General features: G+C 31.9%; 1 protein-coding gene across 12 annotated transcripts in view; it reads right to left on the bottom strand.

Moving 5' to 3' along the window:
- Positions 1-2,495: 2,495 nt before the first annotated feature.
- The window catches only part of RBM26 (RNA binding motif protein 26), an 87,180-nt gene continuing 63,094 nt past the window's right edge, over positions 2,496-26,581 (bottom strand). For 11 of the 12 annotated variants that reach the window (XM_032314298.1, XM_032314306.1, XM_032314299.1 and 8 more), the window contains 4 exons: positions 24,045-24,245; positions 21,274-21,360; positions 12,876-12,989; positions 10,482-11,237 (listed from right to left, as the gene is read on the bottom strand). In XM_032314298.1, coding sequence (XP_032170189.1) covers positions 11,148-11,237; positions 12,876-12,989; positions 21,274-21,360; positions 24,045-24,245 — 492 coding nt within the window. In that variant the 3' untranslated portion in view covers positions 10,482-11,147. Of the gene's footprint in view, positions 5,632-10,481; positions 11,238-12,875; positions 12,990-21,273; positions 21,361-24,044; positions 24,246-26,581 lie in introns of those variants that run through there. The other variant, XM_032314305.1, reaches the window with a different exon arrangement.

The following is a 26,581-nucleotide window of genomic DNA, read 5'->3' as shown; positions in this document are numbered from 1 at the left end:
TTCTAATAAAAAGTGATGATCATTAAGTCTTAAGTCATAGATATTACTCTTTTAAAAATGGTATGGTAACAACCCTGAAATTTTTTTATTTAAATAAGATCTTTGGAATAAGTAACGTTTTAACATTAAGTGTTTCAAAAATGTGGGAGATTTTAAAAGCTTACTTTGCGTTTAACTTGCACTCTATCCTCCTTGAAGCCAGAAGTCTTTTCATTAACTCCATTTCCTAAATTCAAAATCCTCAAAACAAATACATTGCATACTCATTTTATATCATCAGAATCGTGATTCTCATAGCACTGAAAAGTGTATTGTTCCATACTTCAGTAACACATTCTAGGTTTTAAAAAGGTGAATCAAAGACTGGCAAGAAAACACCACAAGGCAAACCCTCAGATACTGGAATTAATGTCATACAATGTAGTAGATTAATTAGATAAAACATTACCATTACATAAATAGCTCAGGAGAATGTTCATGCTTTGCATGGGATTTTATTCTTCCCAAGAAAATGGATTATCTTTTCAATTTTTTTTTTTTTTTTTTTTTTTTTTTTTTTGCTTAGGACATAGAAGGAAAATCTATGGAACCCACTGTCTTCCCATTTCTATATAATTTCCTTCTTTTATTCCATTTCATGCTTTGTGTTTCAGAAACAAATGTTCATGAACTTCATGGGGAAAACAAATTGTTTTCCTGAAGAAAAGCAGTTTGGAGTTGAAATTTAAAAAAAATATGGGGAGTTTGTCCTTGCTATAAATTATGTGGTCTTTGTGTATTTCTAGTGCTTGTGAGATTGAGAAATGGAAATTCCAGTCCTGATTCTGCCATTTATCTTACTTAATAAATGTAAAGATTATTTGTCCTTTCAATACAGACTAGATAGGAGACTATAAAAAAATTTTGGTATGGTATACAAAATCCTGGCAACAACATACTGTGGAAAATACTAACAGTGTCACCACTGCATCAGAGTTGAACTACTCTATCAAGCATAATTTAGTTCCTGTTAAAATATGAATATAAAGTCGGTTTTAACACACGCAAAACACTGAATTTATGCTGCTCTCCAAAGCTAAACTGTGGAAGTACCAACACATTTATACATCTCTGCTTTGTAAAAGATCAAACTGAAGATCAAACTGAAAACATAACGTGTTTTAAAAACAAGTATACTTTAACCCAGTAGTTTTGAGAATAATCAAAGATATTCAAGGGTACAGCATCATATATATTAAAATAAAAAACAAACAGACAGGCCCTACACACCCAAAATAAGGATTCAATACATTATGATTCATCTACAACTAGAGGGGCTTTAAAAAATGGTATGAATCTACTATCATAACTGAAAAAAGACCACTAAATTATATAACCCCATTTTTAAATGTTCTGTGATAATTTATAAATAACAGGCTATCGTGCTTTTTAACTTCTAGCTTTCTATACAGTAAGATACTACATGTGATTTAAAAAAAAATTTTTTTTAAAGACCAAAGTCATTCATACTTCATGCAGAAATATTTTTTTCAAGTTAAGTGAAGGTTGATAATATGCTCAATCTGCAAATATCCACAGGGCTGGATATGTAAAGTATGTTTTAAAAATAATTTTACCCAGTACATCATTATTAACCAAAAACCTCCACTATTTCATAAGCAGCTTTAACTAGATTTGTACCAAGACTTGTGCACTTTTGAGATGATAATGTATTTTCTTGTAGAAGCAGTGTCACAAGTGGAAGACACGTTATTACCAAGCTTATTTAACCCACATTATAGATGACAGGTTATCTGCAATGAAAACAAAAAAAAATTGCAGTATTTATCAATCAGTGAAACTGAATATGAAATGAGCATGCTGAATGCTGAGAAAGCAGGTCAAATCAGGAAAACACTGAGATGAAAACTGAAAATTAGAGGGAAGTTCTAGAAACTTTCAATGGCTTTGGAGGTTGACAGCATAAGCACTTTACAGAATTTCATTTCAGAATATATGTCAGTCTTTCTTTGACACACAGTAGTTATGTTTATTACTCATGATAAGGAAAAACTTTCTGGCCCCCGAATAGAATGAAGAGACAAATTCTAGCAGTAGAGAGGCAGGTATTAAGGAGAAGGGTATGGAGGATCTGTATGTGTGTTAGAAAAGGAGTCACTAGGCCAGTAACAAATTGGTACCAAAGGTGACTTAGAACAATTTAAAGTGGGAATGGAGGGTAGAGAGGAGAAGAGGCAAAGTGGAGCCACTTGTACGTATATGTGTATATATATGTGTGTGTGAGTGTGTGTGTGTATATATGTACACACACACATATATAAATATTTTCAAAATTCTCAACTGTGAAATACCTGAGGGCTGCAAATTCTTCTTTCTATTCCATATTAATATAACTGATGCAAGATGCAGGACAATTTTAAAAAGTTAACAACTGTTTTTAGTAAGACTATTTTATTTAAAAATTTTTCAAAATATAAAAATAATAAACATTATGGATATTTAACAAACAAAACAACATAATTCAACTATAAATAATAAAAATGTTGACAACCCCACATAAACATGTAATACTATAAACATTCTAAGCATACAAGAGTAGTTTTCTAGTTCAAGTTTTACCTTTTTCAAGTTTTATTATCACTTTGAAAAATAAACCAAAAAAAAGCTGCTACAGCTTAACCAATTACTTTCGCTCCACTCAAAGAGCAGGGAACTTTTTCCCCATGCCAACACACATTCGTGAAATGGGATACTTATGGGCACAGGTATTAAAAACTGGAACAATCCAGTCTCCAGACAAGAAAAGACTCCTTTGGTGTTTTTAGGTTCAACAATCCACAGAAATTGAGTAGAACTAAACCATTTATTAAAGGAAATCTTGTGCCAGATAACATGTTCTGAAGTAATATCACATCCAAAACAGATTCAGGATTCTGAGAATCAAAAGTAAACATCTATGAATGCTTTGTTGATACTTAAAAACTGTATCTTAAGAACATTCACTAAGGTGCTGGAATGAAGTCTTCTAGATGTAGAAAACAATCTACACATCAACGCAACACTTGTAGAACGTAAATACATCCCTTTACAACTCATCGAATGTTCTATTATTATGTAAGAATACCCTGCCGCCTCCTGTTCAGTTAAAGACAGATGGGAATTTGAAGCAGAGCAGGATTACACCATATCTTTAGGACTAGAAAAGTTTTCCACTTGAAATTTGGAATAACTGAGCCATGCTGAATGTATCTTTTTTTTTTTTTTTTTTTTAATTCTAGCCAGATTCAAATTCCTCTTATCGAAAGAGCTAATGACAAACTGAAGAAACTACTTTCTTTTTTGGAAGCTGGGCACAAATAAGTGTACTGTAATTCTGTATCATATTTTTAAATTCTAACAGGCTGGGCTCTTTACCTGACTTACCACAGATCACTTTATGCTGCTAGATTAGAGTAAGTCACAAGTGATCATACATTAAAGCCTAGCGAAGTCTAGATAACAGGTTCAAAAATGATATTGAAAGGTTTTTTAGCACCAATAACTTTTTCCTAAGACACTTGAGGGGCTGCATCACTTTAAAGTATTATTTATCTTGTAAACAAGACCAAAAATATTCAGTTGATCTGTATTTTGAGCATAAATATTTATAAACTCTATTTAAAAAAAACAAATATAGCATGACTAGAGCTGCTAATAGTGTAAAATCTAAGTATATTGAAAAATATAAAGATATATAAAAGGCTTCCATAATGCAATCATGCAGAGGTAAACCACTTCATTCAATTACACAAAAGTGATTCTGTACAGTTATCTACACATAGCTCCATGAGAATTCTATTCAGGAAAACAAAATAATGAAAATCCTTATCTTTAATTAATAAACACATAGAAATTTAAATATGTAACTGACCTATTGGCTCTCATAGAAATTTTCAAAAAGTACAATGATCTTGCTGAGAGTCAAATCATCTCGACTTCTGATTCCCAATGGCATGTTTAATTTTGCTTTGCTTTATTTTGTTTTTTAATTTAAAAGCAAGGGAAAGAAAAAGAAAGATGACAAAGTAATTTGAGGGTGCTGGTATGTAGTCCGCATCCAAGAACCAATCAAAACTGTTAACAAGTATGGTCTCTCTTCAGTCTATGTTCTTTGGGTTTCTAACCTAGCAAGTAAGTCACTACCATCAGGGAAGAGAATCTTCTTTCCTTGAAAAGAAAAAATACTGAACTAACTAGGGAAAGTATCTTTGAACTCCTTGTGGCTATATGCTAGTTTGCGAATATGAACTAAAACAAAAGTCTAATTTTAAAAATGTCCTGTATGCTACTAGGTCATAATTATATTAGAAGACCTTCCGAAATATATGTACTTTGCCTTTAAACACAAACCTAATATTACCAAAGCAATTATCAACTAATGTGGATCAAAATAATTTACATTATGATTGATGTGTTCATTCTTTTTATTTTTCATGAAGACAAATGCACTGCACACTCAAGTAAAAAGTGTTTGCAGAACAGTCAACTGCACACAAAAAAAAGTGAAAATATGAGCATGGCTTAAAGAAACTAAAAAAACAAGGATGAATAGAATCAAGTATAATTGGGCTTTTCTAATCAAGTGTAACTTTCCAACTTCTCAAATGCCTCATGAGAATCTATGAAGGAATACGCAAATTAATTTTCTGAAAGCTTCATATGATGCTCACTATAAAAAAGGTATTTGGGGTGAATATTTAGGATCAGATTTAATCACACTCTTTATAAATAATTCTAACCCATACTGCTTATAAATAAATATTATGAACATACACCTTTTAAACAACGTTAGACATACAACACAATTTCCCCTTGCTTTTAAGATTGTCTTTGATGTCTTGATTGCAAGTGAGGAAAATATGGAAAAACTGTGTAAATTAGACATTTAATAGATATTTCTCAATATTTATAATCCACAGATCATCCTGTATGACTTGAAAAGAAAATTATTCTCCTTGTTGGCTTTGAAGAGCTAAGAAACTTTTTAAAAAAATTATTTGGATAAGTGGCCTTGGCAACAATTTCAGTTAAGTATATTTAGAAGAAATAGGCAAGTTATTACAGTGTATAAAAAAGTATTTTAGCATCTGTTCAAAATTATTTAAGTGACTATCCTAACCCCAGAAATGTATCCTAAAACCCAGAAAAATTAAAAACAGACTGATGCTTAACTGTTTAATCATTTTCTTCATTCTAAATTGTTCGTGCTAATGAACACAATATCATGGCTTTATAGATTTCCTAGACACAATTTTCAACTTGGCTGAGACTGAACTTATCTCGTATTAGGAAGCCAAGTGTTTTTTCCTTCTTAGTGTTTAAAAACTAAATGGCTATAAAGTAAGGGGAGAAGACGTTTAAGAGCAAGGTCAGACAAAGCACACACTCAGACATACTTCTGGACTCAGGTGTAGCAATTAGAGAACTGTGAAAAGACAAAATGCGAATTATAGTACATGTAAACATCTATTCAAATTGATAAAGAGCAAACATAAAATGATAGGATGATATTATAACAGTCGTCTCCAGACAGGAACAGGTCTTGCTGTTGTAGTCACAAAGCTAAATTCAGGCAATGATGATCTCTCTCTGCTGGAAAAAGAGAAGACTATTAAAAAACACTTTGAAAATTGTAAATAAATCTAAAAACTGAATCACACCATAAATTGATCTCCAACTTTTCTAAACATTAAGAAAAAATCTATTGGAGAAAGGAATCAAAATCAAAGTTGCAGACAAATTTCAGAAAAAATCAGCTTTGGGTTAAATGATTTTAACAAAACCTCTCTGCATCATGCTTCCTCCTTAAAACATTAAGCCAAAGATCACAGCGCTACAACACAGCCATGATCTATAACTTCTGCTCAGGAAGTGCAGTAACTGACAAGATAGTCAAATATTAAAGAAGTGTGGGTAGGCAAAGTAACTTTAAGAAATCACAAACAAATTCCAAGATAGAGTACATAAATATAAAAGCAAGAACAATTTTCTTAAATTTCCCAATGATTTCAAAGTAATTGTGAGGTGTATCTAATTTCCTTAAACTCTGTATGATAACCATTTCATTCTTTAATTACACTACAGGACATAAAATTCTATACTAAGCACAATGATTAAACAACCAAAAATAAAAAGGAACACATCAGAATAAGACAGTGCTTCATATACAAAGGGGAGACTAACTGGATGATGGGAAGTTACTGGATGGATGAAATAAAGTAAGAGGGAGGGAGGAATCAGGAACAATAATAAATTGATACCAAAAAAAGGAAAAACAAATAAGTGCTTTCAATACACTATGTAATGAATACATATTACTGATAAACTGCAAGAAAGTTATTTACCAAACTCAGAATTTTTCTACTAACCAAGTATGATGTTTTCATTAGAAAATAGTGAGAATGGCAGTCATTTCACCAAGATTTCTTTTTTTCTCAGAACTTTTAGGTAGCTAATTTGGAAGATAATCTCTTGTCATCTGATATGTATATAATGATCAGAGAGAGAGAGAGAGAGAGAGAAAATAACAACAACAAAAAAAAATGCTACTCTCCTCTAAAAGCCTGTATACATACCTGAGAGCAACTAGCCAGTTCAAGAAGTTAACAAGAAAAGGGTAGTTCCTGAGATCTGGAAAAACGAAATTTTCTCTCTGCCTTACAAACATCATTCATTGATGACTTAATCCTAAATTTTTGTTTTTATTTATAGGGCTTTAGAAGAATAAAAGCCCCGAGAGAAAAGACCAAAAAGTGAACTAATTAACTAGAATTCCACGCAGGATATTTTTGTTTTAAAAGATTCAAAGATTTTTGTGTAAGGTAAGAAAAAAAGCTTGTAAATATTTCTACAAATTCTAAGATGACTAAAACTAATTTTCTACAACTGGTTCACTTTATGTGTAAGGGGAAGAAAAAAAGAAAATATAGATCGGTAAAGTTTGTATAACACTCTAAAATAACCATTGATATTTCAACATACCAAACAAGCAAATGTTTTGCTTTCTTATGTAACCCTTAGAGCCAATGATTAGTGTCCCAAGTTGAAGATTGGAAATACAGTCCCCATAAAACAGTTCTAGTCACAGGAAATTTCCTACAATTAAGCTCAGCCATACTTTTCTGCAGGTAATCAGCCTAAACCACTGAAGTTTTGTCTTTATGGTAAACTATTGGTTGATACACTTGACTGTATTACAATAAAACAAGAGCTTTGGAATACTCTTCCATTCCTGCAACATGATTTCATTAAATAGTTGGGCATCAATTAAATACTAAAATTAATTTTTTTAAATCTCACAATTATTCAGTAACATTTAAACAACACTGCTTAAGACATAAAATATTGAGTGAAATATATAAAATGACAACCATCCCTTGAGGTAATCCTAATCAATCTTTTAACCAGTAATATAGAATTTCTCTCTCTTTTTTTTTTTTTTTTTTGGTTAAGTAGCAGCTACCTACACTGTTCTGAATCTTTTTTTCACTTCAAACTCAGCCCAGATCTGTACTAAAGCAAAGAACTTGTTTGGAGAATTGTAGAATTAAATATATGTTTCAAGTTTTAGGTAGCATATCATTAACAGAAAGAGTTTTAGACTTTGAGTTTAGAAGCAAAAGGAAAGTAGTAAGCAGAAGTCTACCAAGTTTAGTGAATAGGGAAGCTGAGCTATACTTTAGAAGTTAAATTAATTTTGTGCCAGCAAAAGCAAGCATTTGGGAACACTATATACAAAACTGTACTGAGACACATTTATTCAGACTATCATAACCAAATCTAAGTTGTTTCCATTGATGACAGAAACAACAATACCATCAACAGGTAGGGGGAACTGGCACAGATACATTAAAGTGTTTTATATTAAATATACTACCAAGGAAATTACAGTGTGAAAGGGACCTTAAGATCATCTAGTCCAAGCCCTTTCATTTTACAGACAAGGAAACACCCCTGGATAAGTTGAGAGACTTGTCTAAGGCCAAAGAGTCAGTTGCAGAGCTGGGACCAAAAGCTAAATCGCTTAACTCTTATCTGGTACCTCCATGCTAGGTCATCTTTGGATATAAAAAAGTTAGTGGGATGGACTAGATTGGTGGCTCTTGGCATTTCTATTCTCACACACAGACAGAAACCAAAGGCTAGCTTACTCCTGAAACGGACTACAACATTTAATACTCCAAATTATTGTCTTAACTGTTGTGGAAATTCCATTAGGACTATATGTATATTCCTCCATCAGTATTTTTAACCCCACTGTTGCAATACGTAACTGTTCAACTGTTTAGCAAAATGGTCTCAATAACTGAGAAGACCTTCAGGAGAGATTTGAAAAATTGATAAGAATTAACAAGGGAGGTAATTGTCACTCCATTATTGGAGATTTAAATATGCATTCATTCATTAATTCACCCAACAAACATCTGAGTGCCCATTATAAGCCAGGCTTTGTGATAATCACTAGAGATAAAAAGATGAATAAGACATGGTCCCCTTCCTAGAGGAGCTTGTAATTTAGTGGGGAAGACAGACATATAAACCAGATAAATTATATTACAACATAAGTACTATAACAGAGATATGAACAAAGTGCTGCATTAGAAGGGAGGGTAAAGGTATGAACTGGCTAATGACCAAGTCGTCTACCAATTTTGTGCAAGAACTACCGTATTTACTGCAAACACAATCTCATGCTCAATCAATATTTAGGAAGGAGTAGCAACGTAGAGTTTAAAAAAAAAAAAAAAATTGGCACCCAAATCAGAACGCCTGCATTCAAATCTAGTCCTTTCATTCACTAGCTGTGACTTTCGGAAGTCACTCCATCTCTATTAGCCTAAGTTTCCTTATCTGTAAAATGGGAACTAGCAACTACTTCAAAAGGATACCTTGAGTTTAAAATCAGAACACATGAAAGTACATGCATAGTATTTATAAGCATATTCATTAATTTCAAAAATCCAGTAGCAATTAAGTACTAATATTTATAGTTAAAATCATCTTAATGATAATGAAAATGTAACTCTGAACCTAATGAATGTAATATTTACTCTGCATTCTTTGGAACGAAACTGAAACGTACTTGTTTTCTGATTCATTCAAAGCAACATGGCTTAAAACATTTTAATTTTAGGTTACGAGAAAATTTAAGACTAGGGAAACTGATAAGCTATTTATGGATTTAAATAAGTAGGTAATTTCAGTTACATTATAAGGGAATTTTATAAAAATTTCTAAAAATCAGGCTAAAATTTCTAGTCAAATTATAAAGCCAAAAATCAGCATGGAGATTTAACTGGCCTTTGAAAGATTTTCTTTCTTTGTAATACCTGTTTGGTGTAAAGAGAAGAAACGTGAGCCTCTGCCAATTTGGCACCTTTCACGACTACTAAAAAGAAAAGAAAACAAACTTACCTAATGAATCAGAATAGCACATAGTCAACATACAAGAGACTACATAAAAATATATCACAGATCTAAGTAAAGAAGTTTTTGAGTAAAGTCACTATTTTGACAAAAGAAATCGATTTTGAAATTTTAAATATTAAGACATGTACCAAACGTAAGCCAAAACATTCCTATGAAATAGTATTACCATCAAGAACATATATACAACTTTAACCGTAAGTGTGGGAGGAAAAAAATAAAAGAGGAACAGCATCCATTAGTTATCCCACTGACAGCGGATTATGGTGTTGGAATTACAGTTTGTGACTGTGAGGACCCCAGTATGGGAAGAATGTGATTTTTTTTAATGTGACACTGAATATAATCACTATAATCTCAGGAGGGGAAGAAACACTTGCAAATGAAATGATAAATTTTGAAAGGTAAATATGTAATCTCCCACCCCCTCATTCTACAAAGAATGCATTTATTTCCTGAAACTGCTGTATCAACTTTCAACGATCATGTTCATTTGCCAGAGAAATCCACTTAAAAATCACAATACTGTTGCAAATGTCAAAGATTTTTATACAAGAATAGGAAATGCACACTTAAAATATCAGACTGGAACACTTACCAAACAGTGTTTTCCTAAAGTAGTATCTATAGTACATTTCTTTATTCATACATCTTCAAATGGTCAAGTTTTCTTTCATACATCCAAAATGTAATGTGATGTTTTCTTATTCACCAAATGTTAGCTCTACTTGAAGTCTGGTTCCAAACTAATCAGCCTGCTTTTAAATTTTAAGACATCTGTTGAAAATTTATAGGATCAAACCAAACTGAAGTGGTATAAATTTTTTACATTGGATTGTACATTATTGTAAAGGTACCAGTAACCATTATTAATAAATTAGTGATTATAGCTCCTTTTGTGATAATTGGGGGGAAGGGTAGATCACCATCTGGAATGGTCTATTTATTTTAATTTTTTTCTTTTCTTTTTTTTTTTTCTTTTTTTTTTTTTTTTTAAATCAAGGAACATTGTCTTGGTCTTTGTGGGGTTTTTTTGTCATTGTTTTTTTTTCTTTTCTTTTCTTTTCAAGAGACCATTCCACTTTATTTTTAACATCTGAATGCATAAGGACTCATATGCAAAGCAGTCATACACCGTTATCATTAAAACCCATATGGTAAAATACATACACAAGTCCAACAAAAGGCTAATACATAGTAAAGCCTAAGCATACTACTATGTAATATTATGAATACATAACTTGGAGACTTTAGTTAGAGTACTATGTTATCTATTCATTTTTGAAAACATTCATTAAGATTTTAAATGCAAATTCATTCCTTATTTGGAGTAAAACAAAATCCTCTAAGTTATAACAAGTATTGGTCGTAAGGTTTTAGACCTATTCATTAAATTACAAAGAACCCAAAGAATTCCGTAATGTTCAGTAGAAGTATGTAATAAAAACATTGCATATGTTTCTAGTGTGATGTCTTTAGCAATTGTTTACTGAAATAAAATGCAAACATCAATCTTTCAAAATACAGGATCAGAAGGTAGTTTGCTTCTCTTCTATTTGTGAAATCCATCTTCATCACATTTTACCAAAAAAATTGTTTTTACAAATATGTAAAAGTACATTAGATAATACTAATGAAACACAGGTAGAGTTCTAGCATATGCAGATCAATGATCAGTCAAATCATCTTCTCCAAGAACGAGATTCATTGTCCTCTTCTTCTTCATCATCATCTTGAAGTAATGAGTCATCCACCAAAGACTCTTCCTGAAACTTTAGGTTAAAATGCATTTAGGAATTTACCCAAAAAAAAAGAAAAGAAAAAAGGTGACACTTTTAAATACTGATTTCTCTCAAAAGAGGCGAATACAAAAGGTATTTCTATAGCTACAATATTCAAGAACAAAGAAAAGCAACCTTTATCCACTCAATGGTTTCTCTACAATATCTAGTCTATGGTTTATATTGAACAGATACTAAAATAATATCCAAGTAAGCCTTTTACATGCCATTTCTCCTGCCTCAACTTGATCAAATTATGCCATCTTCTACACCTACAAAACAGTGCTCAATACCTTTAGTTTTTAAAAAAAGAAAACATCAATAAGTGTTCTCTGACTTACCCTGTCTAACCCTGGACACTAAATCAACCAATAACTTGTAGAAACATCTATCAAGATTTATAGATTTATATTTTTTTCTGCTATATGAAACAAACATTTCTTTTATAGCATTCCTTGCTTTTCCCCATTCCCTTCATAAAAGCTTCTCAGACTGCTTTTCAAACTTTTCAAAATACCTAATACCAGGAGCTCTCCTGCTTTTCTCCCCATTCAATTCAAACTCATGGAAGGACAAAGGTATAATCTAAAATATAAAATGACAAATCATGTATATGAGTTTCAAAATACACATTTTATTCTTGCATTTGACTATGGATATGTATAACAGCCTCGAATGCTCTTCAAACAAAATGAAGTGCCATTAAGAAAATCTAACAAAGGCAAAACATGGAATCATTATTTCCCCACCTTACCTTTATTAACCTCAACTTTTTCCTACAGCTTATTTCATGATCAAACAAACAGAGCTGTGTTTATGTCTATGATTTCAAAGGGCCCTCCCACTGCATTGTTCTTTATGTTCACACCTTTCAGCCAGCATACTAATTGTTGTTCCCAAGAAAAATGGACTGTTCAACACCTAGTCCCCTTTCACACCTAAAATGCCTCTCTCAACTCTATTCCCAGTCCCAGCTCTTGGTAATGGAAAGCTTTTTTTATCACTTAGGGTTCAGCTCCACTGTCACCACCTTCTTCAAGACTCTTTTGGTCAGAAATAACCACTCCTTCCCCAGGGTTCCCACAGCGTATTGTTCAGATCTCTTATTGAGCGTATCACTCTGCCTTTCATTATAATTAGTTTCTTATGTGTCTGTCACCACCCCCCTTTCCCGATTAAAGCTCCTTGATGATAGGGACCGTGTCTTATTCATTTTTGTGCCTATCACAGTATCTACCATATAGAAGGCATTCACGCTAATGAACTAAAAAGGTATAAATTAAAGGAAACCTGAAATGTTAATAAAGCAAATAAGTAGGAGATATACTCTAAAACTTAAAATATTACAAGATATCCTGTGGATAAAAATCTAAAGAATAATTATTGTTTTCTAAGAGTAAATGAAAACTGAGTATATATATGATTTTCTTTCTTTCTTTTTTTGGATTAGTAATCCATAGTTCTCATTAATCCAGAAAATTTAAAGTTGGTCTGCATTTATCTGACATCCCCTGCCTGGAATATGGCTCAGGAATAAAGGTTTTATGTTAAAATCACAGCCATAAAATATTTCATATAAAAATGTGAACATTTAAGATCCAACACAAATTAAAAAAAAAAAAAACATACTTCCTCTTCATCAGGTTCAACTTCTTCTGTTTCAACAGCTGAAATATTAGTTATTGGTTTATTCCATGCCAGTTTTAGATCCTGCCCTTTGAAACGAGCTCCATGAACTGCAGCCTAAAATAATTAAGAACATTAGAATGCAGAATATTAATAATTTCTAAACAATGAAATGTTATAGTATCTAATATTTAAATTAGTAAAACAAAAGTGAAGATACCTATCCATTTACTTTGTGGTTATTTCTCTATTTACTACTTATTATTATAATTTATAACTTACTTTTTATGGTTATTTACTTCTAAAATCAGCTTTGTGTTTGGAAATAAGTTTAAAAAGAAAATGAGAACACTTTCTCATGACTGAGCAGAGCTATTCTATAAATGGCCAGTATGTGACTATTACTATGTCTACATGTTTACAATACAATGATAATGGCTATTAAAGGCAACAATCTCAAGACATTTCAAGATTCTGGCTGTAGGTTCTGAACTGAAGTCTAAATTAGGATCCACAGGCTAAATGTACTTTATTGTATTTTAATTCTTGTTAATTTATGAATGACATATGTAGTAACTACAAACTAGAAACCTTAAACAGATCTAAGAATACTTCTGCATGCGTAAAGTGCCACATTATTTTAAAATTACATCAATAAGGTACCACATTATCTTTAAATATATGATGCTCAACATGTATCACTCTTACGAAACCTAAGTATCTCCATGAAGAAAAAAAATCCTGAATGTTTCTACTGAAACTAAAGTACTTCCTACAAAGCTTTCAGAACTATGTAAGGTAAAAGTCAAACTTAGTATTTGCTAAATTAAGTGATTAGGAAATCGTGCATTCAAATTAAAATAACATGAAGGAATATAAATGAATGTTAGCAACATACCAGAATAACTCATAGTCATGAAAGATTTATAGCACAACTTCATAGTATAATGTGAAATCCAGAAACAATTACATGTTCAACAACACCTAATCATGAGTTGTGTAATATTTAAGTCTCCAGGTATAAATTTTAAATCTGCACATGTAAATCTATTATAAATTTAAGAGATTTCATACCTATTACAAAATGCAGCTCAGGAGTTTTTAGTCCATGACCTCACCACAATGTCATATAACTAAAATAATTTTTAAGTACTTATATATGATATTTAAGTTTAGAAATGACTTGTAATTTTTTAAAGCTAAAACTATTACATAAAAATACATTACTATAAGAAATTCCAATAGTGTCATGCAAAATGTCTACTCATAAAGCTCATCTTTTCATCCAGTTAAAAAGGGCCAAAAATTTTCTCTAAGTTCTTAAGTTCTTAACAGTTCTGATGACCTAATACTGTAAATCTCTGTATTTAGCACATATCTCTTCAAATTTATAAGGTGAGTCTACAACCCTCTAAAGTTTTTAACATTTTATAGGATGATTTCAAAGCTAGGTATATTTAACATTTTATCAACATTCGCCATTAGAAATTTTTGATTTGGCTATATAAATTTGAGATAACTGAGTTCTTCCTTTTTAAATATACAAATTTATTTTAAGTCATTTGCAACATAAAATCTTTAATGTTTAAAAAATTCTATAATCTACCCATTTTATTTTTTTAAAAATTCCAAAATTTCTGGTTACATAATATAAAGTATCATAATCCATGACTGTCCTATCCTGAAAAGATAACCACTATTCTATGAAGAGTTTGGAAAAAAGTCCTGTAACCCACTAAAAAAAGTCCTATGCACTTATGAAGAGTGTTCATGTATATAGATATATAGGATATGTACACGGGAACATACTTTACCGGTCTCACACCTCTTTCTTAAATTATTAATTCAATTATTTCACAGACACTTTCCATAGCCATACCAATAGATTTTTCACTTTTTTTTGAATGGCTACTTACATACACACACACCTACACCATATTTAAACTAATTTCTTAAATGGAACTTTGTCCTATTTGTTTGGCAGAATATTCTTTTCTCAACTAGACCTTGATTTTACAATTACAATGGATGTTTTACTAAAGGGAAAGGGGCTGCTACTGATCTTTTTGTCATAAATTTAAATAAGTTTAAATTTTCATGTACTGTAATTTATCAGTGTTTACCTTTATGGCTTCCAGATTGTGCCAGTCCTTTAAAAAGCCCCCTCCACACTAAAATTACTTTTAGGAATTCCCAGCTTTTTACTAGTCATATGTACAGAAAAAAGAAAAAACTTTTATGCAGCTTTATTTATTTTTTTTTTTTTTAAGATTTTATTTATTTATTTGACAGAGAGAGATCACAAGTAGGCAGAGAGGCAGGCAGAGAGAAGGAGGAAGCAGGCTCCCTGCTGAGCAGAGAGCCCGATGCGGGACTCGATCCCAGGGCCCTGAGATCATGACCTGAGCCGAAGGCAGCGGCTTAACCCACTGAGCCACCCAGGCGCCCCATATGCAGCTTTATTTTGATACCAAAAATAAAGGCATAATGTAAAATGTTTTCCTAATAGTCAAATGTCGTAACATTATTTTCAGATTACTCAGTAAATTTAAATTTCCTGATTTAAATAAAATACCTTAATCCTCTATAATTCTTTCATACATTCAGGTCTTTTTCTGGACTATTTTATTGTCTGTCTATCCATACCATTACTATATTAATTATTTCACAATGAATTTGGTATCACTCTTCATCTTTTTCAGAATATTCTTAGTTATTCTGACATTACTTTGTCCTTATGCTCTCTGGAATATTTTGGCCAAGTCCAGTATCACACTGTCTTACTATTGCTTAATAGTATAATATCAACTAGGTCAATGCTTTTCAATACTGTGGCAGTCACTTCAAGAGTTCTGCAACCATTTTATTAAAATGTACATTTAAAAATGAACTTTGTAACTACTTATAAAATGTTAACAAAAACATTATGTTTAAATGTATTCTACAGGATGCTTATTTGAGCAAGGTGGTAGTGATTATAAAGGTGGAAGTGGGGCTAACTGTAAAAATAAACAAAATAAGGAAAAGTGGGGAAAATAACTCCAGAAGAAGATAAAATTAAAGTTGCTCATCTTAATGAAAATAGTTGATAATTTCAATGAAAAACCACCAACGTAGGGGTGCCTGGGTGGCTCAGTGGGTTAGTGCCTCTGCCTTCACCTCAGGTCATGATTCTGGGGTCCTGGGATCAAGCCCCACATCAGGCTCTCTGCTTCAGCAGGAAGCCTGCTTCCCTTCCTCTCTCTCTGCCTGCCTCTCTGCCTACTTGTGATCTCTGTCTGTCAAATAAATGAATTTTTTAAAAAATCTTTAAAAACAAAACAAAACACCAAAGTACCAAAATAAAGCCAAAAGAGAAAAAATATATATATCGGGACTCCTGGGTATCTCAGTTGGTTGAGTATCTGCCTTCAGCTCAGGTCATGATCCCAGGGTCCTGAGACCAAGTCCCGCATCCACTGGGCTCCTTACTCAGCACGGAGCCTACTTCTCCCACTGCTTGTGCTCACTCTCCCTCTCCCCTTCTGACAAATAAATTAAATCTTTTTAAAAAAGCAATAAATAAACAAATCTTTTGACAGAAAAGAAAAATGTTTTAAAAAGATACATGAGTCTAAAATCAGTAGAAGCTGATATATTCACAGATAAACTCTATTAAACATTTAAGAAAATGCATCTCCAATGCTACTTAAAATTAACTCAGTACAAAGAAAGATGGAAAACTTTTCAGTGACTTTTTATAAAGCCAAGTAGTATTGATACCTGATGTAAATAACACCCCTCCAGTCTACAAACAAATCTTACTTCCGAAGACTAAATTAAAACTACAAATAAATACAAGAATAAAACCTTATCATCTTATCATTGACAACATGATGAATCTGGAGGGTTATTATGCTAAGTGAAGTAAGTCAGAAAAAGACAAATACCATATGACTTCACTTATATGCAGAATATAAAAAACAAAGCAAACACTCTTAAATACAGAAAACAGACTGGTGGTTGCCAGAGGGGAGATGGACAGGGGAATGGGCAAAATTATCTACAGAGAATTAAGAGGTACAAACTTTGGTTAAAAAATAAGTAAGTCACATGGATCAAGAGTATAATATAGGAAATATAATCAGTAATATTGTAATAATGTTATATGGTGACAGATGGTGACTACACCTATCATGGTGAGAAATGAGTAAGAGAATTGCCAAATCACTATGCTGTACCCCTGAAACTAATATAACATGCCTATCAACTATACTTTAATAAAGTCTTTTAGAAATAAAAATAAATAAAAATTTTTTTTAAAAAGGAAGACTTCAGACTTCAGTGATTTATCAGAGAAAAATACAGTACCATGGGGATCTGTACCAGAAGCAAATGGTTAGTCAATCTCAGGAAACAATATAAATAGATGGGGGGACCCTCATATTTCTATAAATACACAAAAATTATGATAAAATCTCTCTCTGATCAAAACCCAAAATCACTACAGCTTCCAAAAAACAGGAATCATTTGTATTCTATCTTAATCTAAAAAGCTAGCATCATATATGATACTAAAATTATTAGAAAAGTTTTCATTCATTTCATGAGCAAGACAATGAATGGAATGTCATGAGTGGAGACACAATTACTATTCCTATTTTTAATATTTTTCTAAAGGTACCAATAAGTAACAGAAAGTAAGAAGTTAAAAACATTAAAGACAGATATGGTTACCTGAAAAACCAAGGACAACAAAACTAAAAAACTATCAAGATAATTTGGTAAGATGGCAGCTACATATTTAATAAGAACAGACAAATGATTTTTCTACATAAAGAAGACCTCATTTAAAATAACTAGAAGTTAAATGACTGGGGGAAAACTAATATATTTATTTATGTAAAAAATTATACGAATATTATATATATTTCACATTAAATACTATATGTTACTATATTATATACTTATATGTTATATATTATGTAATCTGCAGCATATGAATATTACCTATATCGATTTTACATATATAAATAAAATCTATATTAAAAAAACCTCTAAATGCTGTTAGAGAATAAAAGATTGAAATATAATGACGTTATAGAGGAATATTTGTATCACAAAAATGTTAAATCTCTCATAAATTATTCTATCTTATTAGAACCTGGTAAGCTTATATAACAAATAAACATATAAAATCTATGAGGAAGATGTTTAAAATGAGTTAATAGGTGAGTACAATAAGAGGGAATCCAAACAACAACCCTGACAAACTATTAAAATATAAAGTTTAGCTTAATTAAAGTAGTGCAGAAGAGGCACATGAAGAGAATGAATCCCGAACATGATCCAATAAACATGGAAAATTTTTACACACTAAGGGTAGTTCACCTAAGTTTGGGAAACTAGCTTTTATTCAGTAAAATCAAGTAGGCTCCCTATTTCACACCTTATGCCAAATAAAAGTCACATGAATTTTCACTGAAATGTTTAGAAATTATGAGCTAATTTTCTAGGAAAAAAAATTGAAAAAAATCAGAAAGAAAAAAATCATAATAGAACTCAGCAAGAGAGTAAACAAATGACATTAACAGTTGACAGAAACAGAAATAAAGAGCATTTAAACAAGTATGAAAATGTTCAATTTTAATCATAAAAGTGTATTAAAACTGAAATGAGTTGCTATTTTACCAAAATAAAACTGATACTATTCTGTGGCTCATGTACCCATGTATTTTATATGAGCAAACCACTACGCAAAGTATACACTACGGCAAGTGTGTGGGGAAAAGGCACTCTCATACATCCTTGGTGGGCAAGGAAATGTGGTACAACCTATATGAGGGGGAATGAAGGAAGCAATCTTAGAACTATCCAGCAAAAATTTAAGCGCACATATGATTTCATCCAGCTATATTGTATCAAGAATGTATCTTATATTCATATTCACATATGTACACAGAGAAATATGCTCCAAGAACATTCACTGCTGCACTGTAAGAGAACAAAAACAATTTAAAGGCCATTAGCATGGTTGATTAAATTTGGTACATCTATATGGGGAAAATTTCTCACTTTTCAGTCATATATGAATGTCTGAAGTACCTTATTTTGTACTTTCACTATGAAATACTATGCCATCTATTGATTACAGAAAATACAAAGACATTCATTCACTCGTCTAGGACAACGGTTCAGAAAATAAAAACAAAGAAATATTTGGAAATAAACATTTAAAAAGGTAGGTAATTTTCTTTTCCTGGGAAGACCTCTCATTTACCTTGAGCTTATAACCTCTTACATTTTTGGTGTCAAAATTTCCTTTATTTTACAAAATGATGATGATGGTACATGAAATTTGTTTTGTATTTTGTAAGTGTTCATCCTTAACAAAATTAAAAACTGGTGCCTCTATGTCAAACACATTAATTTTTTTAAATTCCCAAACTTCAATGGTCGCCCAAATCTAGACGTTTGGAAAACCGCTACCTTAGCCTATATAGTATGGAGAAGATAAGCTTCAACTTAATTTTCTATTCTACAACAGGAAGTCACAAAATTTCAAGAACTGTTTTGGCTTATTTGGCTTTGGATCAACAACTTCTATAACTTAATTCAAATGTTTATCATAGCAATGGTAGTTCTTCCTTTCAGGCTATTAAGTAATTCCAACTAAAATGATATTTACTCTGAAAAGATAATTCTTATTGGATCTAACTTACTCTGTCACTTCTTTAACCCCCATAAAATTCAGTGTTTGTCATACATCAATCCCTAGTCTTCTGAATTGATTGCTATTCATTTGGAAAACATATGCATTGTATAAATATACATGTATTTATATATATAAATATGTACATATAAAAATATATTTTATATATAAATATGTACACATATATATAGTATGTACATATAAATATACATATCTGAGGTGGAAAAAGCAATACCCAAGAAAGAGGTTGTATGTCAATAAATTTTCCAAGAGCCAAACTTTCAAAAATTATTTCAAAGGTAAAAAGGTTTTTTCCCTTAGCCACATAAACAAGAAGTTTTAACAAACTTATAATCATTTATACAATGACAACTACCACTGTTTTAGGACTACTGCCTAGAAAACAGAACATAAAGAGACTTACTCAAGCTACCTAACAAAAAGAAGCTTATTTTTCAACTTATACTCAATAATACCTTTGAGAGAAAACTTGATCAAAGATCTATTTTCTAATATAACATGTACACATACAAGTTTATAAAAGTTTTAAACTCTCATCAATAACAAATTTTACTCTGAAAAAAGATCTTTAAGTGAAACATTACCCAAAAGTAGATTTTAAAAAAACAAACTCTAGGATCAGGAACTCCTATTCCATAAAACTATCCATCTCCTACACCACTAATCTTGACACTAGTTATTACAAGGCCCCAGCTGAGCACTTCACTGAGACTTTTCAGACCCACAGTCTTTTATTGGTTACAATGTTCCAAGCCCAACTCCTACCAGGCTAGGTCCCCAGTAAGGTACCATTGTGTTGTCAGAGAATATTCACTACAAAGAAGACAAATCAATTTAGAAAGTTTTTAAAAACTTTAATTTAGACCACAATCCACTTAAAAACTTCTGAAAAGCATACTACTCTTTTATTCACATTAGGTTAACTGTTTGGAACTCTTACTTTTTCCAAGGATAAGATGGTACATCTATTTCTCTACAATCCTGAAGAAAGCACACACAGGGCTAAAAACATTCCTATCAAACTCCTATACTTTATACCCATTTTCCTTTTTTTAAAAAATCTTTTAAACCCCGATGGAAGACAGGGTTGCATATACTCATCCTTTATAAAGACAATTCAAGATGCATGGTTTAAAACAACCATAATAAAAGGACCCTAAAAGCTAATGCAATGTATCATGCCTGGGCAGAAAGTTATAGAAGCTTAGTTGAGGATATGCTGAGCTAGGGACATGTTAAAGTTCAGCCTACTGGGACTAGGAAGCAGCAGATAAGGGATGCTTTAGAAGATCCGACATCACGATTTATCTTAGCTTCTACCTTATCTCTCATCACTCTTTCTGCCAAAGCAGACTATGTTCTGGGCCAGCTGAGAAAAAGGATAATGGAAAGTCGGGTGGCCCTATCCCCTGTGAAAGAAAAAGGAAGGAGAACTGCTAGTGTCTCAAGACAATACAACTTACTATTCATCTTGGTGACTATTCTAATTATATCATGTGATAAACAGAATTGCCTAACTGCTTTAGGACATTCTTTGTGGCCATGAATTACTTCTTATAATCTATCTACTGTCAAACTGTAGTTATTTAGTAAGTAAAAAAAAATTTCTTTATATTAAGACTTAAAAGCAATATTTATAAAACATTTAAATCTGAATTTTCAACAAATCAGATTATTTCTAATACTTACTGCTTCAGCTTCTGCTCTTGTCTTGAATGTAATTACTGCATGAAGTGAAGAGTCATCAATCTGACAATCTTCAATTTCACCATATTGCTTTAAATTAAAAAGAAGTATTTCCTCCAAATAAATATTTTGAAACATCCAAAATCCTAATGGCTTTTAAAATTACCAATAAATGTAACCCAGAATATATAACAATTCATGGTGATTAACAGAAAAAAATGATGAATAATTCATTTTAGTACTTGATATTATTAGATAAAGAATGGTCCTATTTACAATTCTATACTTTTTAGAATTAGGGAAACTTATATTTGAATCAACTATTCCTTAAAAAAATGAAATAACAGTCACAATTGGGCTTCCTTACTGACCTTCATAATCCTAGAATATGCTAAATTCTTTCTGAAACAGAGTATTTAATCCTCAGGATATTCTATGAGTTTTTTGTGTCATTCCCAATTTAAAGAAGGTGCCAAAAAGAAGATTCAGAGAATTTAAATAATTTTCCCAAAGTAATTTAAATTAAATAGCAGAAGAGTCTAGGTCTTTTGATTTAACATCCGAACTGACCTTGCTTTCACTCCTATTACATACTCCTCTACACAGCACACTCTAAAAAAAAACCTAAATAAATTATGCTTGCTTTTGTTTTGTTGGATTTTATTTTTTCTCTATGTAGAAGGATTTTTTTAATCATATTTCCTTTAAACAGCAACCTTTATCATATAAAATTCTAGTCCTTTATCATTACTAATACCTGCCTTCTTTCCTACCCCAAAACAAAATAACTATAATCTCATTAAATACACACATACACACACACACACACACACACACTCCCCATATTGAAAATTTCTGTAAAGATAACAATACTCTAGCATCAATCAGCTCCTTTCAGCTCTGTCAGTTACTAGCTGTTTGAACTTGAACAAGTTACTTAATCTCTTCATGGTTCATCTTCATCTCTAAAGTGGGTACGTACCTCAGAGATGTTGAGATAACGCAAAATATAATGAATTATATAAGACACTCAGAATAATACCTGCCACAAAATAAATGCTCTAAAACTTTTAGCTATTATTTTTATTACTAATACTACTACTGGTTTAGGTGGATAAATTAATGAAAGCATGTTGTTAATCACAATCTGTAACAGTTAATGGTCCTATAATAACGCAGTTTTCTTCTGTTACTTGTCACATGTTCAAATCCCAGGTTGAGACAGAGAACTAAATTTTAAACATGCACCATTTTTAAAGACTATTTTTAAACATGCATTACCACTACTAACTTTGAAAGGAGTTCAAATCTCTAAATACACACAAGCATCTCCATTTAGAGACTCTGAATATTTATAAAACCAAAACCCATCCTAGTTGTCACTAAAATACATTATAACAAACTCACTGGTGTATCTGGATTATTTTAGCATATTCTTTGCTAGTTTGTTGATTAGCTATATAACTGCAGGCAAAACAATTATCTGAATCTCCTTTCCTTTGTGAAAGGGGTGGGAGAAGCTGGGGTGAGTAACAGACAAAAATTGGGTTAAATTATCTCTAAGATCCTTTCTAGTTCTCTGATCCCTTTCTTTCTCCCTTTGAAACCATCAAGCACAAGACTTTCCAGACTCCTCATCCTTAAATATTAATCATTTTTGTTACTTCTTTAATATTTTCCATTTCTTTCAATAATTCCCTATGTCCTGACAAAATATAGTTTCACCTTTGTAACTTCTATTAACAGCCTAGAATATAACTGTCAAACATCTAAATCGGAATTTTCAAAAGATTCAATCTTTTGTGTACCTATCTATAAGCTTACTGATCCTTCAAGATCTAAGCTCCAGTTTTCCTACCTTATGAAATTCTCCTATACTATTCTTTTTCCATCATATGCCTATGTGAAAGATACTTTTCTGAGTTACTCAAGTACTTACAGTTTTTAATAAATTTAGCTTGATGATGTGGTAAATTATGTTTGCAGCTTACTTTAACTGCCTTGTGTTAAAACAATATATATAAAGTCTTTGAAGGTGAAGAACTGGTTATTTCTTTTGTATCTCCAGAGCAATTACTATAGTCCTGAAGGCAAGGCCGATGCTTAGTAACTAACCTTTGGGATACCACTAAGAATCACAATATTTAAGTTGAAAAGGCCTTTAGGCAAATATAATTTCTATTCTACACACAAGCCCAATGGATCCCAGGAAGTCCAAGTAAAATAATGGGTTAGCCAGGACTAGAATCTCATTCTCCTTTCTCATAGGTCTACATTAGACTTACTCCCTTTAATTATATCCTGCCAGTGAATACAGGCAACTTCCAGGTCATATATCAAAATTTTGTCTTGTTTCATTTCTAAGGTCAGCAAGATCAAGAATATGGTATTAAGACATAAAATTCCATCTTAAGTTTAAAGTATCTGGGTGGCCTTTGCAATGTGTTAAGTTTTCTATTCCATGTATATATCAAATGAAACTAAACTATAGGACATTCCCCTCTGAAACAGCAAAATTTAAATCATTCATTTCACAATATCTGAAGGCCTACTGTTAAGAATAGCAACCTGTCTTCCAGACAGTAATTAAACAAACAAAAAAATCCCTCAGTTTATTTTTTAAATAATTAGCAAAAGACTATTATGCATTAATCAAACCCTTTGGTCAGATTAAAGGGTTTAAATTACTCATATTTTCATAATTTGCCCTTGCAATATCCATTATCCCCAACAATGATTATTAGTACGTGTTCTGTTGGACAGTAAGAAAGTACCGCAAAATGAGGAAGAAGATCTTCTCTATCACTCTCTGTAAACGCAGAAATCTCCAATGCCCTGGGACGATGATCCACCACGGCATGACCAGGCACACCTCGACCTCGACCTCGACCCCTGCCTCGGCCATGAGCTGCACCTCGACCTCTTGAGTGAATTCCTCTACCCCGACCAGATGAAAGGATCCCTCGTTTTGCAGCCTTGAAGAGATCAGACACACAAGTTAAACATCACAATTTCTAACACAGGCCGTGTTACATATATTCTGTGAGAATAGTCAATCTTTTATACAATTTGACATCATATTCAAATACTGGCCTATGAAAGGATCTCATAATTTAAGGTAGGGTTTTAGTTTTTGTTTTTTTTAAAAAAATATTTTATTTATTTATTTGACAGAGAGGCAGAGCGGCAGGCGGAGGGGCGGGGGTAGGCTCCCCTGAGCAGAGAGCCCAACATGGGGCTCGATCCCAGGACCCTGGGATCATGACCCAAGCCGAAGGCAAAGGCTTATTAGCCCACTGAGCCACCCAGGCACCCCTGAGGGTTTTAGTTTTTAAAGTGAAAGCATTTTAGGTAGCCGATGCAATTAGAAAACAAAATAACATTAATTTAAACAAAGTTTTGAAATTATTAAATGTGCCTTTTTCTACTAAGTTCCTACTTTCCAATCAGACTGTATCTTAAAAACACCAACAATTCTTGATTTCCAAATAATACACAATGTTAAAATGTTACTTCAACAGTTTAATACATACAAAATATACAATAAATTTATTTTTCCACTTAAAACTTCTAAGTAGTGTATTTGTTTGCCTGTTGGACTTCAGTAGGTATAATTATCTCGAATTCATCATTTTAGTCACTTATACTAACATCACTTTATAACCAATGTAGCACAATAACTTATATTCCACCACATTTTTCTATATGGATAGTATACCATTCCTTCACTGCACAAATATTTAACAGTACTTCCTCTATGCAAGTCCTTTCCTTCCTGAAACTCAAATCCTAGAGGGGTAAGAGACCTTTAGCAACCAAGTTACTTAATAGTACTAATGAGAAGTAAAGCAAAGAGTTAAGGAAATGCTTTAAAGACTTGAACAAAACATTAAAGACTGGCAATGAGTAAGATACTAGAACGAAAGCTCCATGAGGATACTTACTTGTTTTATTTTCTACTTGATCCCTAGCACTTTACAATAGCAGCTGAGAGAGCAGATATTTAATATGTGTTCAGTGAATCAAAGAAGACACAAAGAACAAAAAACGTAAGGGTATGGAGTGGGCTACAGCATGAACAAAGCAATCGAATTTGAAAGAAACATGGTACATCCAAGAATACAGGAAATGCAGTTCAACTGGACTACATGCGATGGAAAAAACAAAGCTAGAGAGACAGGCAGAACCATATCACGAAAAATTTTAAGGACCACAATTAAGGATTTTTAATTTTATCCCAAGAGCCAAGAAAATCAGTTAAAACATTTTAAACACAAAAGCAGAGTGATACCATCAAATCAGTATTTAACATGTTATTCTGGCTAGTTTTAAGAACAGAGTAGAAAAAAGTAAGAACAAGCTGGGAAACCAGTCAGCAGGCTACTAAAATAGCTCCAACAACAAGATGGAAGCTTCGTCTACAGTGGTGGCATCACAGAGAAGTAAACATATTTTAAGATATATTTGGAGGTAATATGTATAAAACTTGGTAATTAATTGATATGGACAATGAAGGAAAGGGAGGAATCAATGAAGATTCCCAGATTTCTGGTTTGGGTAACTGTGTAGATGGAATTTAGGGGCAAAACAAATTCAATTTTGAACAGGTTGAGTCTGAGGATGTGAAGTATCCAAGCAGAAATGTCAAGTAGGCACCACTGACAAATCTCTTCAAGTATAAATATTTGTTTGTTCATCTCAAGACAGTTCATCTTAACATTTGTTAAAATAATAATCTAAAACCCAAATAATAAATATCACAGGTCAAGGATTAATGTTCATAATAGAGCAGCATATACAGACATACACTTTGAGCAACACTATCTCAAAATATTCCCTGAAAGAGGATTCATGAACAAATCTGAGCAATACTGAATACTGAATATGTATATTTAGGGATTCACAAACCAAAAACCTCTAAAGAAACCCTATGGTAACAAGCATGTTTAATATAAACTTTTCCAAATTTATTTGGCCTCAAAAGCTTTTTGCACTAATATGTTAACGAAAAAATGGAATTGGTATGGTCAGTGACACACTCTGGGAAATAATACATTATTGCATATTCCAACAGTAACTACAAACTGAAGTCTAGCCATCATACAAGGAAACCAGAAAATGCCATTCAGCATTTAGTTTTATTATGATAGAGAAACAAAGCATGGACTAATAAAGATTACTGGTAGAACCACTATTTACTAAAATTTCTGAGCCAAAATTTTAAAAATAACTTGTTTTTTAAAGTATCACCAACAAACAATGAATTCTGAAACACTGAAATTAAAAAAAATAAATAAAAATTAAAAATAAC

This window comes from Mustela erminea, chromosome 15, assembly GCF_009829155.1.
Source record: "Mustela erminea isolate mMusErm1 chromosome 15, mMusErm1.Pri, whole genome shotgun sequence".
Lineage (NCBI taxonomy): Eukaryota > Metazoa > Chordata > Mammalia > Carnivora > Mustelidae > Mustela > Mustela erminea.
This window is presented reverse-complemented; position numbering and strand designations above follow the sequence as displayed.